The sequence below is a fragment of the Schistocerca serialis genome, chromosome 7 (assembly GCF_023864345.2).
Source record: "Schistocerca serialis cubense isolate TAMUIC-IGC-003099 chromosome 7, iqSchSeri2.2, whole genome shotgun sequence".
Taxonomy (NCBI): domain Eukaryota; kingdom Metazoa; phylum Arthropoda; class Insecta; order Orthoptera; family Acrididae; genus Schistocerca; species Schistocerca serialis.
Window position 1 is genome coordinate 462,775,266 of NC_064644.1, and position 15,167 is coordinate 462,790,432.

At 42.2% G+C, this 15,167-nt stretch overlaps 1 protein-coding gene across 2 annotated transcripts in view; it reads right to left on the bottom strand.

The window, feature by feature from the left end:
* Window positions 1-320: 320 nt before the first annotated feature.
* The window catches only part of LOC126412298 (protein sidekick-1-like), a 116,084-nt gene continuing 101,237 nt past the window's right edge, over window positions 321-15,167 (bottom strand). For both annotated transcript variants that reach the window (XM_050081819.1, XM_050081818.1), the window contains one exon: window positions 321-1,557. In XM_050081819.1, the coding sequence (XP_049937776.1) occupies window positions 1,442-1,557 (116 nt within the window). In that variant the 3' untranslated portion in view covers window positions 321-1,441. The remainder of the gene's footprint in view (window positions 1,558-15,167) is intronic.

Consider the following 15,167-nt stretch of genomic DNA (forward strand, 5'->3'; position numbering starts at 1 on the left):
TAATTTTGGTACACATTACACTTGTATTTATGTGTATGGATCTGTATATATGAACGAATTTGTGTTTGAATCTAATAAAACCAATAGCTGCTTCATGAACTAATCTTGAATGGATTGCTTTACTGCTACATATTGTAGGAGTAAATTGCACTGAACACTGAACAATAGCTTGAAATCAGGATGCTATGTAATTTGGGCATGTAGGTATATTGCAGTATTACACTATTTTTTTTTTTGGTGGGAGGGGGGGGTGGCATGTCTGAAATAATGGTGTGTTGAAACATAGCATATAATATAAACATTTATTAATACCTCTCACAATTTACAGAGAATACAGTGAGTTTAATTACATCTTGTGTACAACCAAAGGTTATCTGAACATCAAACCAAGGAGAAATACGTTTATTTTTACGCCATTACGTTGTACAAATCAGTCTCTCTGTCAACAGACCCAGACTAGGTTGTTTGCTATACGCCTTCACCTATTTTTCCCATTGTAACAAAACAAGACTCTGCAAAATCATACTCTCTCTTAGACATTACAGCTAAGGAATAACTTCCAAAGAAAACTAATCACTATTGTAGATGCAACATGCGAATTATGAATTACTGGGGCGCCCTGGCGCTTCTTGACATAACATGCTAAATCTCTGAGAGCACTTTAGGTTTGTCTTCTTCCTTTACGACGTTACGCAGGTACCGACATCACAGATTCTCAAGCGTACAGTCGCAAGAACAATATACCACAACGCCTTAATGATTCTCTTTTGATGTCTGACTGCCAAGTATGAAATTCTAGATCGTAACTGAAATAACAACACTCATCACTCCACATTATAGGGACACAACTTGAGGTGCACGTTTTCCCATAACGTTTATGTGAGAAGTGAAGAGGTCACCCCTCCACAGCAGTCTCTCTAAATCCATAGGAGTTCCCTGCGGTAATGGTGTCGCCATATATGGCAGTCAACACTTCCAAGTGAAACAATTTTAAAATAATGTCTGGTGATTATATTTTTGTTTAAGTTTCTGATTTTGTGTTGAACAGTCCAATCGTGATGGACCAGCACACTATGTGTACAGTGTTTTGGTGTATCCTCACCCTGGAAATGTAAAGGGGTGAAGCTCTACTCATCGCACGAGGTGTGAACCCCAAAAAGGAATGTAAAATACGTGTAGCGTCACAGAAGTGGAATATCCCAGAGGCGATGCTACGCTCCGCTCCCAGGACGCATGCGCAGTCGGTTGACGCATCACCTGTCGGCACGCAGAATATGTGCGGCGGTAATAAAGTGTCACCAGCTGGCGACCGGCGCATGCGCCGCCGGTGAGAACGTCACCAGTCGGCAGCTAGCGCGTGCGCAGTGTGTGAACGCGTCACCAGCTACTGTCAGCGCATGCGCAGTACGAGGACGCTACTGCCCAGTTAACGGCGGCCGCATCACCTGCCGGCGGCCAACGCATGAAGAACCGTCAACGATGCCGCAAGAAGCAACGACGCGCTCCTCGTCGCTGCCCCTCCGAGCTCGCCGTGCTGCATTGCTGCTGGGTGCTCTCCTGCAATGGCACACAAGAAAACAATTAGTTTCATGCAGCTTAGGCTTTACCATAGCTGCTATTGGCATCGAAAGAAGGAACAAGTTTACTGTTACCAGTCACACCTCTGAAGCATATGATGAAAATTAATTAAGAGAAGTTATTGTACACTAATTGCCATTAAAATTGCTACACCAGGAAGAAATGCAGATGATAAACAGGTATTCATTGGACAAATATATTATACTGGAACTGACATGTGATTACATTTTCACGCAATTTGGATGGTTAGATCCTGAGAAATCAGTACCCAGAACAACCACCTCTGGCCGTAATAACGGCCTTGAGACGCCTGGGCATTGAGTCAAACAGAGCTTGGATGTCAGGTACAGGTACAGCTGCCCATGCAACTTAAACACGATACCACAGTTCATCAAGGGTAGTGACTGTGGAATTGTGATGAGCCATTTGCTCGGCCACCATTGACCAGACGTTTTCAATTGGTGAGAGATCAGGAGAATGTGCTGGCCCGGGCAGCAGTCGAACATTTTCTGTATCCAGAAAGGCCCGTACAGAACCTGCAAGATGTGGTCGTGCATTATCCTGCTGAAGTGAAGGGTTTGGCAGGGATCGAATGAAGGGTAGAGTCACAGGTCGTCACACGTCTGAAATATAACGTCCACTGTTCAAAGTGCCGTCAATGCGAACAAGAGGTGACCGAGACGTGTAACCAATGGCTCCCCATATCATCACGCAGGGTGATACGCCAGTACGGCGATGACGAATACACGCTTCCAATGTGAGTTCACCGCGATGTCACCAAACACGGGTGCGACCATCATGACGCTGTAAACAGAAACTGGATTCATCCGAAAAAATGACGTTTTGCCTTTCGTGCACCTAGGTTCGTCGTTGACTACACCATCGCAGGCGCTCCTTTCAGTCATGCAGCGTCAAGGGTAACCGCAGCCATGGTCTCTGAGCTGATAGTCCATGATGCTGTAAACGTCATCGAACTGTTCATGCAGATGGTTGTTGTCTTGCAAACGTACCCATCTGTTGACTCAGGGATCGAGACATGGCTGCAGATAAGATGCCTGTCATCTCGACTGCTAGTGATACGATGCCGTTGCGATCCAACACGGCGTTCCGTATCACCCTCCTGAACCCACCGATTTCATATTCCTCTAACAGTCATTGGATCTCGAGCAATGCGAGCAGCAATGTCGCGACACGATAAACCGCAATCGCGTTAGGCTACAATCCGACCTTTATCAAAGTCGGAAAGGTGATGGTACCCATTTCTCCTCCTTAAACGAGGCATTACAACAACGTTTCACCAGGCAACGCCGGTCAATTGCTGTTTGTGTATGAGAAATCGGTTGGAAACTTTCATCATGTCTGCACGTTGTAGGTGTCGCCACCGGCGCCAACCTTGTGTGAATGCTCTAAAATGCTAATTATTTGCATATCACAGCATCTTCCTTCTGTCGGTTAAACTTCGCGTCTGTAGCACGTCATCTTCGTGGTGTAGCAACTTTAATGGCTAGCAGAGCATATCATTAGTAAACTCAGCAATGGCAAAAATAATTCATTTCTTTTTCTTTGAAATAAAATCATTGGACAGATAATTAACATCACTTTTTCTGCTTATATTTCCTCAAAACAGGACAGATTAACATTCAAATTACATAGTAGACGATTCTCTAAAGCAGATATTCCCAAAAAAATGAACAAAATAAAGCTCTGTTGGCTTGTATAATGTTGCACAGCCTCAAACCTTCTATTTTGTTTGTTTGGTCTCTTAGGCATGGCAAACTTACATACAGTGACACCCGGGGCGTTAATAGCTAGGTAGTGTAAAATGAAGTATGCAGCTAGTCTGACGCTGTCATCAGCATGTGATACATTGATTAATAAGTAGCACTCTTTTGGGCTAGCAGCTGCAATCACTTTAATGAAATAATGACACAAATCTATAATGACGAACATTGCTTACTCCTTTTCCTGAGAGTGTGTCGAATCGCCATTAGTTCCACATACTTAGCTATGATCACATGAACTTTAAATGTGAACATTCTTGATATGGCTTTAAAATGACTGCTATTGATACTGAATGAAAGAACAAATTCATTGTCATCAGTCACAATTTATATGCTTCCACGACGCAAATTAAGGTTTCAAACATCCCTCTTCAGGTTGATTTCCGTGCATCAATATGACACGTGCGTGTTGGCCTCGTCTTTGGGGTAAGTTGTGGCATTGTCTACTGGGAGATAAAAATAAAACACTATTTCTATACAGGTCTCATACTTCTGTTGTGGATTCTAATAGAAAACATGGACGAAACTATGTAAAATTATAAATACCCCCAATGGTCACAAGCTACATAGACAGTGATGCTACACCACTTTCACCATCATACACTTTGTAATCACTGAATGGATTACAGATGGCGAATGAAATGGAATGACGTGTGGATAGAGTCTCCCAGTAGGTTGACCTGTCGCCTGATGCAAGTCTTTTTTGTTGACGCCACTTCAGTGACTTGCATGTCGATGAGGATGACACGATCATGATGATGGATACAGGAAAACACCCAATCCCTAAGTGGAGAAAATCTCTGACATAGCCGGAAATCGAACCGGGGCCTCCTGCATGGCATTCCACCATGCTGACCACTTAGCTACGAATAGGGACTGATGGCTTATAGAATGTAGTAAGTGCAAAGAAGATTTAATAAAACCAGACACTATTTTGCACAAGTCACATAGCACAGTGGTAATATATGTTGCTTAGATGGTCAGAAATATAACTGTAAATATTTCTAGTGGTCACACATTATTTCTGTCAAGTTTACATAACTCAATACATTGCATACCTTTAATAATCTGAATGGCTTGTCATAAATGTAAAGTGGAAAGAACCTATGAAATAATTATTTTTACAGTGGTATTGAAAATTGTGTATATAAGAATTTACTTATTTATTAATGTGCTACTTCGGTAGTGATGTGTGTGTGTGTGTGAGATAGATTGGGGAGTGGTGAAATTTAGAGGCATAGATCTTAGTTAAAGATGGACAGAGAGCAAAGTTATGGTTATGATAGAGATGTGGGTATCCAAGATTATTACACAGCTGTGATTTGTTAAGGTTATATTTGTAACATGCTATATCAAAGCAGTGGATGAAGTAACACACTTACTATGATTTAAATGCAGATACATATACTCTTATTAAAGTAAACAGACACAGACACTCTCAAGCTGAGAGTGGGTACAAGTTTTTGTTTTCTGGGTGGATCTCTTGAGTTTTGTGCATCAAGCTAGTCAATCTGTTCACTTAAGTACTGTCATAGAAATCTGCAAATAATTAATTCTTGGTAAATACAAAGGGGAGGAGAGGGCAGTGTGCGTGTGTGCGTGTGTGCGTGTGTGTGTGTGTGTGTGTGTTTGTGTGTGTGTGTGTGTGTATGTGTATGTGTTTGTGTGTGTGTGTGTGTGTGTGTGTGTGTGTGTGTGTGTGTGTGTGTGTGTGTGTGTTTTCATTTTCTTTGGTGTCTGTACATATGGAGTGTGTACATGGATGTCTAGTTGTTTGCCTTTAGCAAGGATTTATGGATCTATAGAATGCTGATACTAATTAACATGGTGTTTTGTTTCATGCATGTTAGGTTTCACCATGACTGTTATTGACATCGATCAAAACAATAATTTTACTGTTACCAATCACATCTCTGAAACACATCGTGAAATTAAATACAAATAATTAGTTGTTAGTTGTGTATCAACAATAAACTCTACAAGCAATGTGATGGCCATGGTACATCACACCTATGTGGGTACCTAGCTGTAATATTTATAAACAACTTTGAAGCCAATACTCTCAATTCCAACTACCATACACGCAAAACATCATTTACTGCCTTACAGCAGATATGAGATGATACTTTAACCAATTAAACAAAAGAAGATATTAGTGAGTTAACCCATTTGTTTAATTACTTCCATGAAAACATAATGTTCATAACTAGGTAACAAGTAGGTATGGCATAAACTTTCTAGACCTGGCCATTACAATAATGAGTACCAGATGCCAATTAGAAATTTAACAGAAACCTACTGCAACACACTCTACCACCTATACTTCTTTCATCCCATAGTATTCCAATATTCCTGCATTATTTTCTGTGCAGACTACAGTTAGGTCGTTATCTAGAAAGTAATAGAAAAAGAATTTCATCTGCTAGAACAATTACAAATAATGTTACACAGAGAACTTTTTATAAAAGTATTTTATGTGTACAAATAGAATTTTTTTCACCACTTTCGGAATTTTATTTTTTCTTAAGATACAAGTATTTAGTAGATGAAATCGTTTCATAAAATAATGTCCTCTCACGTCTGCATAAATGTTTTTTTTCCAAATGAAATCCATGTATAAATGATATTGTAACCACTTTCTCTCATCTTAGGAATAGCAACACCTGTGTTTATATGGAAATGTAACATCTTTAACATTTGGCTATTATCTAAATTGTTAGAATGTTGTTTCCAAACGTTTCGTGAGACGAAAAGTGTGTGTATGAAAATAAATACGGATTCTCATACCATTCTCAAAAACTCCTAATATGTCGCCACTATTGGAAACAGTATTTAATTTTTCGGTTTTGTCTTTGTATATAAAGTGATCAAACATCTGAAGATGGCCTCCCAGGGTTCGACGAAATGCCTCGTTTATTGAAATAACGATCACGATTCGTGACTGAAAGGTTTTTTTTTTTTTTTTTTGCTGAATGAATATAGTCGTGGGAGGAAAACAGCATCACAGACAACAACACACTACATCCGAGGTATATTCGATATTATTCTCGACGGGGCTCTCTTTAAACATTGGTCAGTTTCGGTTATGCAGTGCAATGCATGAATATTTATCATATAGCATCCAGACAACAGAGAGAGCCTCTAATTGTGCATCACACAACCTGCAAAGCTGAGCACTGATATTTTCTCCCTTGTGCTGCCGAACTTAATGGTGTCTCACGTTTGTGTTACTTTTGCACTATCCCCGACCGCTCCACGTCTGTTTTCGCTATACGTGTATTTGTCAGTGTCACAAACAAAAGGATAGGAAACGTTGGAACCATAGTAAGTTCTGTCTAAGAACTTGAAAATGAATCTGTAACTGAGAATAGAGTAAGACGGAGTTATAGCATACTCCCCAGTTATTGACTATGTACATGGAGCAAATAGTAAAGGAAACAATGGAGAAATTTGGGTAACGAATTGAATTTCGTAGGAAGAAATAAAATTTAAAGGTTTCCAAATGGCATCGTAACTGTGTCAGTAACAAGTTGGAACATATGTTGACATGAATCGAAAATGGTTTGAATAGTTGCCAAAGAAGCATTTTGAAGATTACCTGAACTGACCGAATAACTAGGGAAGAGGTGCCGCATCAAGAAGAACACACTTTATGATACAAAATCAGGGGATAAGTTGATAGAATACATACTGACCATTAAGAAATAGTTAATTTGGTAATGGTTGTAAATGGGGAGTGGGGTAGGGATTGGGAGACAAAATCAGTAGAGGGAGACTAAGATTTCAACACATTAAGCAGAACAATTGGAAGTAGGGTGCAGTAGGATGCGGAGAAGTCTCTCACAAGATACAATGGCGTATCAGACCATAAAATCGCTCGTAGGACAGACTAGAACAACTACGGTGTGACTCAAAATAATGGGAAATTTTGGAAGTTATTGTGGCAAAACTGCGGGGCAGTTGGCGTCGAACGACATACCGAATGCTACTGGCACTGTCTTGCCACGTAGTAAACAGTAAACGTGGAGCAATGGAACGGTGTGTAGCGCACTTTTGCGGTAAGAGCCTGTTACAAGAATGGAAATGTAGAGTCCGTGCGTCGAGAATTTCGGTGTCATTTCAACATCGGACGGCACTATCGTGTCCTTTTAGTGGCTGCAGTCAACATGGGCGTCCGCTATTTTGAAACAACGGGTTTTGCAATGAAGAAGCAATCTGCAGGGAGACACCGAACCGTTCGTACGGGATACAATTCAAGGGCTGTGTAAGCTGTTTTTGGAAGAAGCCCATAGTGCCCTATTCGAGGTCACGCACAGTCTCGCAGTGTGTTCATCGAATACTGAAAGTGGATTTAATGTTCCATCCGTACGATCTGCAGATGTTTCAGCAACTTGAATCTAACGATCTGCTAACGCGTAGACAAAATGCTGAACGCATTTAACAAAAGTACACGACGACGACAACGATTTAATGAACAATCTGTGGATGTCGGACGAAGCTCACTTCCACCTCAGCGGATATTTCACTAGACAGAATTTGCGCTAGTGGCCTCAGCAAAATCCACATCTGCAACAACAGACTCCGCTGCACAGCAGTAAGGTTACTGTATGGTGCGCCATGTCATGCAGTGGCGTTATAATCCTCTACTGTTTTGAAGGTGACGATGGGTACGCCACCACTGCACCGCATCTCGGTGTGTTGCCATTCAGGAAAGATTTGTTGCACTTGATCTGCCCCATTTTCCTACTAACAGCTGGACTCAACATGACGGAGCAACGGCAAGTGCGGCGCCGATGTCGTTGGGAGCTGTGCGACGACTGTTTTGTAACCGTGTCAGTTTAAGGCACGATGACACTGCATGGCCCCCAAGATCGCCTGAGCTGAGAGAGCGTGACTTTTTGCTTGTGTAGCCACCTCAAGAGCGGCGTTTAACATACTCGACCTCCTACTGCCGAAGAACGTAAAGCAAGAATACGAGAGGAAATATCCGGAATCCTTTTAGAATGTTGGGCCCAGCAACGCGTAACGTTTCTAGCTCCATTAACGTGCCCTCCGAGGGAGAGCTCTCTTATGGGTGTGATATTCAAGAAACAAAAATGCGTGTGATATTCAGTAATGGCATAATCTGTACTAAACATTGACATAAATAAATAAGTGTAAAGTAATTGTAGTTTTCCATTTATCTCTGTTGCCAAATTTCCCGTCCTTTTCAAGCACCCTGAACAACTACACCGTCAGGACGTTTGGTGGAACTTTACCTCTGTAAATCAATGGGACATATATTCCTTCATGTGACGATAAAAATAAGCGTAACATGTAATGGTACCCATCGCCCAAGTTTCGTAATGGTATTTCATTACCTATGGCTGTTATACTCCAATGACAGTTTGTCTTCCAAAGATTATTGAAACTACTAGCAGCTCTTGGTGGTTTACCACGAAGTCCTTTCAGTTCGAACCAAGTTGTTGGTTACTACTATTTCGTCTCAATATGTACTAATGTGTCGGTTTTCCCTTTGATAAGACACCCAGTTTTCACTAATATTCTATTTCTTGTTTGTTAGATACTGATAATCGCTAACAGAACATCATTTGTGACTGCGTATCAATTGCAAGACGAAATCAGACTCCGCCTATGCCATTTCGGATATTGTTGAGGGATATTTTCCCGGTATTTTGGTATCAGGTAATGATGGAATTCGGTTAGAGAGTAATAACTTAATCATAGTTTATGCAATTTGTCACCACTTTGAACAAAGTCTGCAATATTCAGTCACCAAGATGTTCAATGCCAACCACAGAGTAGCGCGACAAGTCTCAGGCAGGTACAAAACAACAGCGATATACACTGAAGAGCCAAAGAAACCGATACACCTGCCTAGTATCGTGTAGGGCCCTGTGAGCAAGCAGAAGTTCAGCCACACGACGTAGCATGGACTCGACTAATGTCTAAAGTAGCGCTGGAGGGAATTGACACCATGAATCTTGCAGGGCTGTCAATAAATCCATAAGAGTACAAGGAGGTGGAGATATCTCCTGAATGGCACATTGCAATGCATCCCAGATATGCTCAATAATGCTCATTTCTGGGGAGTTTGGTGACGAGCAGAAGCGTTTAAACTCAGAAGAGTGTTCCTGGAGCCACTCTGTAGCAATTCTGGACGTGTGGGGCATCCCATTGTCCTGTTGGAATTGCCGAAGTCTGTCGGAATGCACAATCGACATGAACGGATGCAGGTGATGAGACAGGCCGCTTACATACGTGTCACCTGTCAGAGTCGTATCTAGACGTATCAGGGGTCTCGCATCACTCCAGCTGCACACGCCCAAACCATTACAGAGCCTCCACCAGCTCGAACAGTCCCCCTGCTGACATGCAGGGTTCATGGATTCACGAGATTGTCTCCATACCCGTACACGTCCATCCAGTCGATACAGTTTGAAACGAGACTCGTCCGACCAGGAAACATGTTTACAGTCATCAACAGTCGAATGTCAGTGTTGACGGGCCCAGACGAGGCGTAAAGCCTTGTGTCGTGCAGTCATCAAGGTTACACAAATGGGCATTCGGCTCCGAAAACCAATAGCGATCATGTTTACTTGAATGGTTCGCAAGCTGACGCTTGTTGATGGCCCAGCATTGAAATCTGCAGCAATCTGCGTAAGGATTGCACTTCTGTCAAGTTGAACGATTCTCTTCAGTCGTCGTTGGTCCGGTTCTTGCAGGATCTTTTTCCGGCAGCACCGATGTTGGAGATTTGATGTTTTACCGAATTGCTGATATTCACTGTTCACTCGTGAAATGGTCTTATGAGAAAGTTCCCACACCATCGCTACCTCGGAGATGCTGCGTCCCATCGCTCGTGCGACGACTATAACACCACGCGGAAGCTCACTTAAAGCTTGATAATCTGCCATTGTAGTAGTAGTAATCGATCAGACAACTGCGTCAGACACATCTTGTCTTTTATAGGCGTTGCCGACAGCTGCACAGTATTCTGTCTGTTTGTGTATGTCTGCATATGAATACCAGGTGTGTCAATACCAGTTTCATTGACGCTTCAGTGTAATTGCTATCGCTGTGGTAACACTGCAGTACAGCGTCATCGTGCTGCTTTTTCATTGCAATCAGAGTAATTACGTATGGGGTGAGCATCGTTGAGTTTTTCATCTGCAAACCTGTCCACACTGCTGTGTACCACTGGTAACATACAAGAAAGTAACACTCGCGGAAATAATTGAAAGAAAACAGCCCTCGGTCACTATTTTTAACGATTTAACCAGGTTTCAACTCCAGTTTTACAAAAAGAGGTCCGGACAGCCATCAACAGCGCAAATTTCCTACTGAAACCGTTTCAGAAGAAAATGCTCATTAGCACGAACCCTCAGCCCCCAAAACTTCGGTCTCAATTTAAAATCCTCGAACCTAATCATCCGATACGCTTGATATCTAATAGTATGAATAGTGCATCCCATAATGAGGCCAAACGTCTACATGAAACTCTGAGAAAATCATTCGATTTTGTGAACAATTTTTCCGTCCCAAATAGATTTAGAATGCAGTTCAGACACCAAGTTAGTTTCTTTCGCTATCAAAAATCTTTATACTAACGTCCCCGTACAGGAAACGCTTATGATTGTAGAAATAAATTTACGTCGGTTCAAAAAAGATATTTCAGATGAACAAATCACAGACTTAATGAATCTCATCTCAGTCGTAGTCAAGTACAACTATTTCGAATTTAATGGACATCTGTACCAGCAATCCGGCGGTCTCGCTATGGGAAATCCGTTAGCTGGTATCCTTCCTGATATTTTCATCAACTCCCAAGAAGAAAATGTTTTTAATTGTTTTCCAGCTGCATCACTAGGCATTCTTTCTTATTCCAGATACGTTGACGATATTCTTATCATCTACAAAGGACCCGCTGACGGTGTTGATCGTATTTTTAACCTATTCATCCGGCTGGAGTGGTCGAGCGGTTCTAGGCGTTACAGTCTGGAACCGCGCGACCGCTACGGCCGCAGGTTCGAATCCTGCCTCGTGCATGGATGTGTGTGATGTCCTTAGGTTAGTTAGGTTTAAGTAGTTCTAAGTTCTAGGGGACTGATGACCTCAGATGTTAAGAAAATTTCTTTCACTATCGAATTTGAAAATGAGGCCCTTCAATTAAACTTTCTTGACTTGACGCTTACCATAGAAACAAATAAAATTTCTTTCATTATTTCTCGTAAAGTAACATATATCGACCAGACCGTTCCTGCATGTTCTACTCATCCACACTCGCATAAAAAAGCCTTCTTTCATTCTGCTGTTCACCGAGCCATTTCCATCCCACTTTCTAAAGAAAAGTTCAACGACGAAATCGATTTACTTAAAACAGTAGCAGTTAACAAAGAGTATAAACCTAACATAGTAAGCCCGCAGCTCGTGGTCATGTGGTAGCGTTCTCGCTTCCCACGCCCGGGTTCCCGGGTTCGATTCCCGGCGGGGTCAGGGATTTTCTCTGCCTCGTGATGGCTGAGTGTTGTGTGATGTCCTTAGGTTAGTTAGGTTTAAGTAGTTCTAAGTTCTAGGGGAATGATGACCACAGATGTTAAGTCCCATAGTGCTCAGAGCCATTTGAATCTAACATAGTAGATGACGTCCTTAAAACGAAAACTGCTAAAAGAGTTGCTACGCTATGTACTTCTATTATCGAGTCTAACTCAAAAGAATATTTCTCTATTCCTTTCGTGGGGCCTATATCTTATCAGATCCAACGCATTCTTGGAAAGAAACACGATTGCAACGTTGCTTTTTCAACTAATAACAATTTGAAAAAAAATTTCATTCATAATTTAAATTCTATTCGTTCCCCTTTAGAAAATTCTGGTGTATACAAAATTGTCTGCAATACTTCCTCCTCTCACTATATAGGACAAACTGGACGTGCCTTCACTACCAGATATAAAGAACACTTGCTAAGAAAAAATGGCACTACCCTCCAAAATTCGTCTTTTGCCTACCATCTTCTAATTACAGTTCATTCACCTAAAGCCAACTGCGATAGCAACATTTTGCAGACCGAAAAGAAAGGGCGTAGACTAGATATTCTTGAAGAATTAGAGATTTTCAAACATCTTGCTCGAAAAGATAGCCTCATCTTTAACAAACAGCTACAGCTACGTAACAAAAAATTTTTCAACGGTATAAAGCCGTTACTCGATATCTGACTTCGGGTCTCCTTGTGCAGGTTGCCGAAATGTTCTTTTCCTTCTAAGGCAGTCCTATGTTTTCTAATAATCAAATGTCTCTTGGCTGTATTCACGTCAATATTGCGTTCTACAAGTTGTCATTCAGTCCTATCTACATTTTCATAATGATGTTTTCATGTGCCATGTTCACCTGGCCGCATTTGTTAACGCGGGCACCTCAGTCCGTTTGCAACCTGTAACCGCGTAAGTAACGAGCAGCCCTTAGTGGCTCGCCATCCCAATTTTTTATCTTAAATATCTTTGTGACTATTGCCCTTTTGGCATATTTATTATTTTATAAATGACATATAAGTACTGCCAGCCTTTCACGATGATTCTGTACTTATACTCTGTATCATACGTTTTTAGTCATAATTGAGTGACCATGTTATAGACCATTCTTTGATTTAAATTCTGAGGAAGACACTCCTAGCAGTGTTGAAACCCGGTTAATTCGTTAAAAATAGTGACCGAGTGCTGTCTTCTTTCAATTGTAACTATTCACGGTCTCCGAACGTGCAGCCATGTACAAAACTTTGCGACTCCCGGAACTGAAAAGCAGAGACAGAACTGAGCTGAACTGACGCTGGAGGGCGCAGCGTAAAGTGGGAATGAAGTTTCCAACAACACACTCGGATCATATCGCTGTGGAGATACAGGGGATGGAAAAAAACTGTGGAAACACCAAAACCCCAACAAATTACGACGCATAATACGATGCAGGAAGACAGTTGGCATTCGAAACAGGTTACAGTCCCCTTGGAGTGGATTAATAAAGGTTATGTACGGTTTTCAAGGGAATCTTATGCCATGCTGCCGGCAAAACAGTGTCCATTCCAGGTAACGAAGAACGATGTGGATAGCGATGAAGCACGCTTCTCTCCAAATTAGACAACAAAGGCTCCATAATTTTGAGATCTAGTGACTTTGGTGGTCAAGGAAGATGCGAAAATTCATTGGACGATGCGAGCTGTCGTCTAAACACAGCATCACCATTCACATAGATCATCATGATATGGTTGCCCGCATTATCACCGAACCCCCTCCATGTTTCACTGTTCGGAGATAAACTCGAGCAGAAGATGTAAACAATGCGTAACAAGGCTCATCCGACCAAATGACTTTCTTCCGTTACTCTATAGTGATTTGCATCACTGATGAGTGGTTTTGGAATTCCTACTCGCTACGCAACATCCTGATTAAGGAACTCCCTTCGTGCTATTTTGATGGTAAATGATTCACAAGTGTGACATTCAGTTCTCCAGTGACTTTTGCGGCTCCTGTAGTCTTACTTTTTGTGAAAGTCCTCTTCAATTAGCGTCTGTCACCATCACTCAACAAACAATTTCGCCCGTGTTGTGGCTTAGCGGAAGATGTTTTTCCGCTTTTCCTGTATGCCGTATAAGCCGTAACGTTCCCTTTTACAACACCAAACACTTCGTCTACCTTCGTTACAGCAATATCCACCATATGAGCTTCTGCATGTTGTCCACGTACGAATTCACATTGCTGTGACATAATGCACTCACAATTGCTCACAGCACTATTCTGTGCACGGTTTATACTTGAAATGTTCTAAAATTGTTCAAATGGCTCTGAGCACTATGGGACTTAACTTCTGAGGTCATCAGTCCCCTAGAACTTAGAACTACTTAAAACTAACTAACCTAAGGACATTACACACATCCATGCCCGAGGCAGAATTCGAACCTGCGACCGTAGCGGTCACGCGGTTCCAGACTGTAGCGCCTAGAACCGCTCGGCCACCCCGGCCGGCTACTGGAAATGTATTTTTAGGTGTAGTTCGTGATCAAATACAACTGCGCTACGTGCAGACCTGGCTGCCATCCGCATTTATGTTCAAGCATGCATTTACGGCGGTGTTTCCATATTTTATTCTAACCCCTGTCTGTATCTGTAGTGCGCCGCGCGGGATTAGCCGAGCGGTCTCAGGCGCTGCAATCACGGACTGTGCGGCTGATCCCGGCGGAGGTTCGAGTCCTCCCTCTGGCATAGGTGTGTGTGTTTGGCCTTAGGATAATTTAGGTTAAGTAGTGTGCAAGCTTAGGGACTGATGACGTTAGCAGTTAAGTCCCATAAGATTTCACACACACATCAGTAGTGCGATACAGATTCGAAGGCAAATAGTGGGTAATAAATCTAGCCGCACACGTCAAAAAAGTTTTGCATCACCCCGGTTCCCAGAACTCCTGAAGACAGACGTTGACTGTGGATATTGTATCACAGATACAGTCCCTTTGAATGTTCAGATATGTCACTAAACCCGCCTAAAGATGAAACAACCATGGATGAGCAGCGCCTATTAGAAAGAGGGGGTCCGACAGCCGATCAGTTCCAGTCGTTCAACCAGGAAGGAGGAACACGGCTCGTGTTGTCTGTAGTTCAACCATGCCTGGACGGTCAATACCGCGGTTCGACCGCGTCCACATTGTTACTTTGTGCCAGGAAGGGCTCTCTACAAGGAAATTGCCGAGGCCTCTCGGAGAAAACCAAAGCGATGTTGTTCAGACATGGAGGAGATACAGAGAGACATGAACTGTCGATGACACGC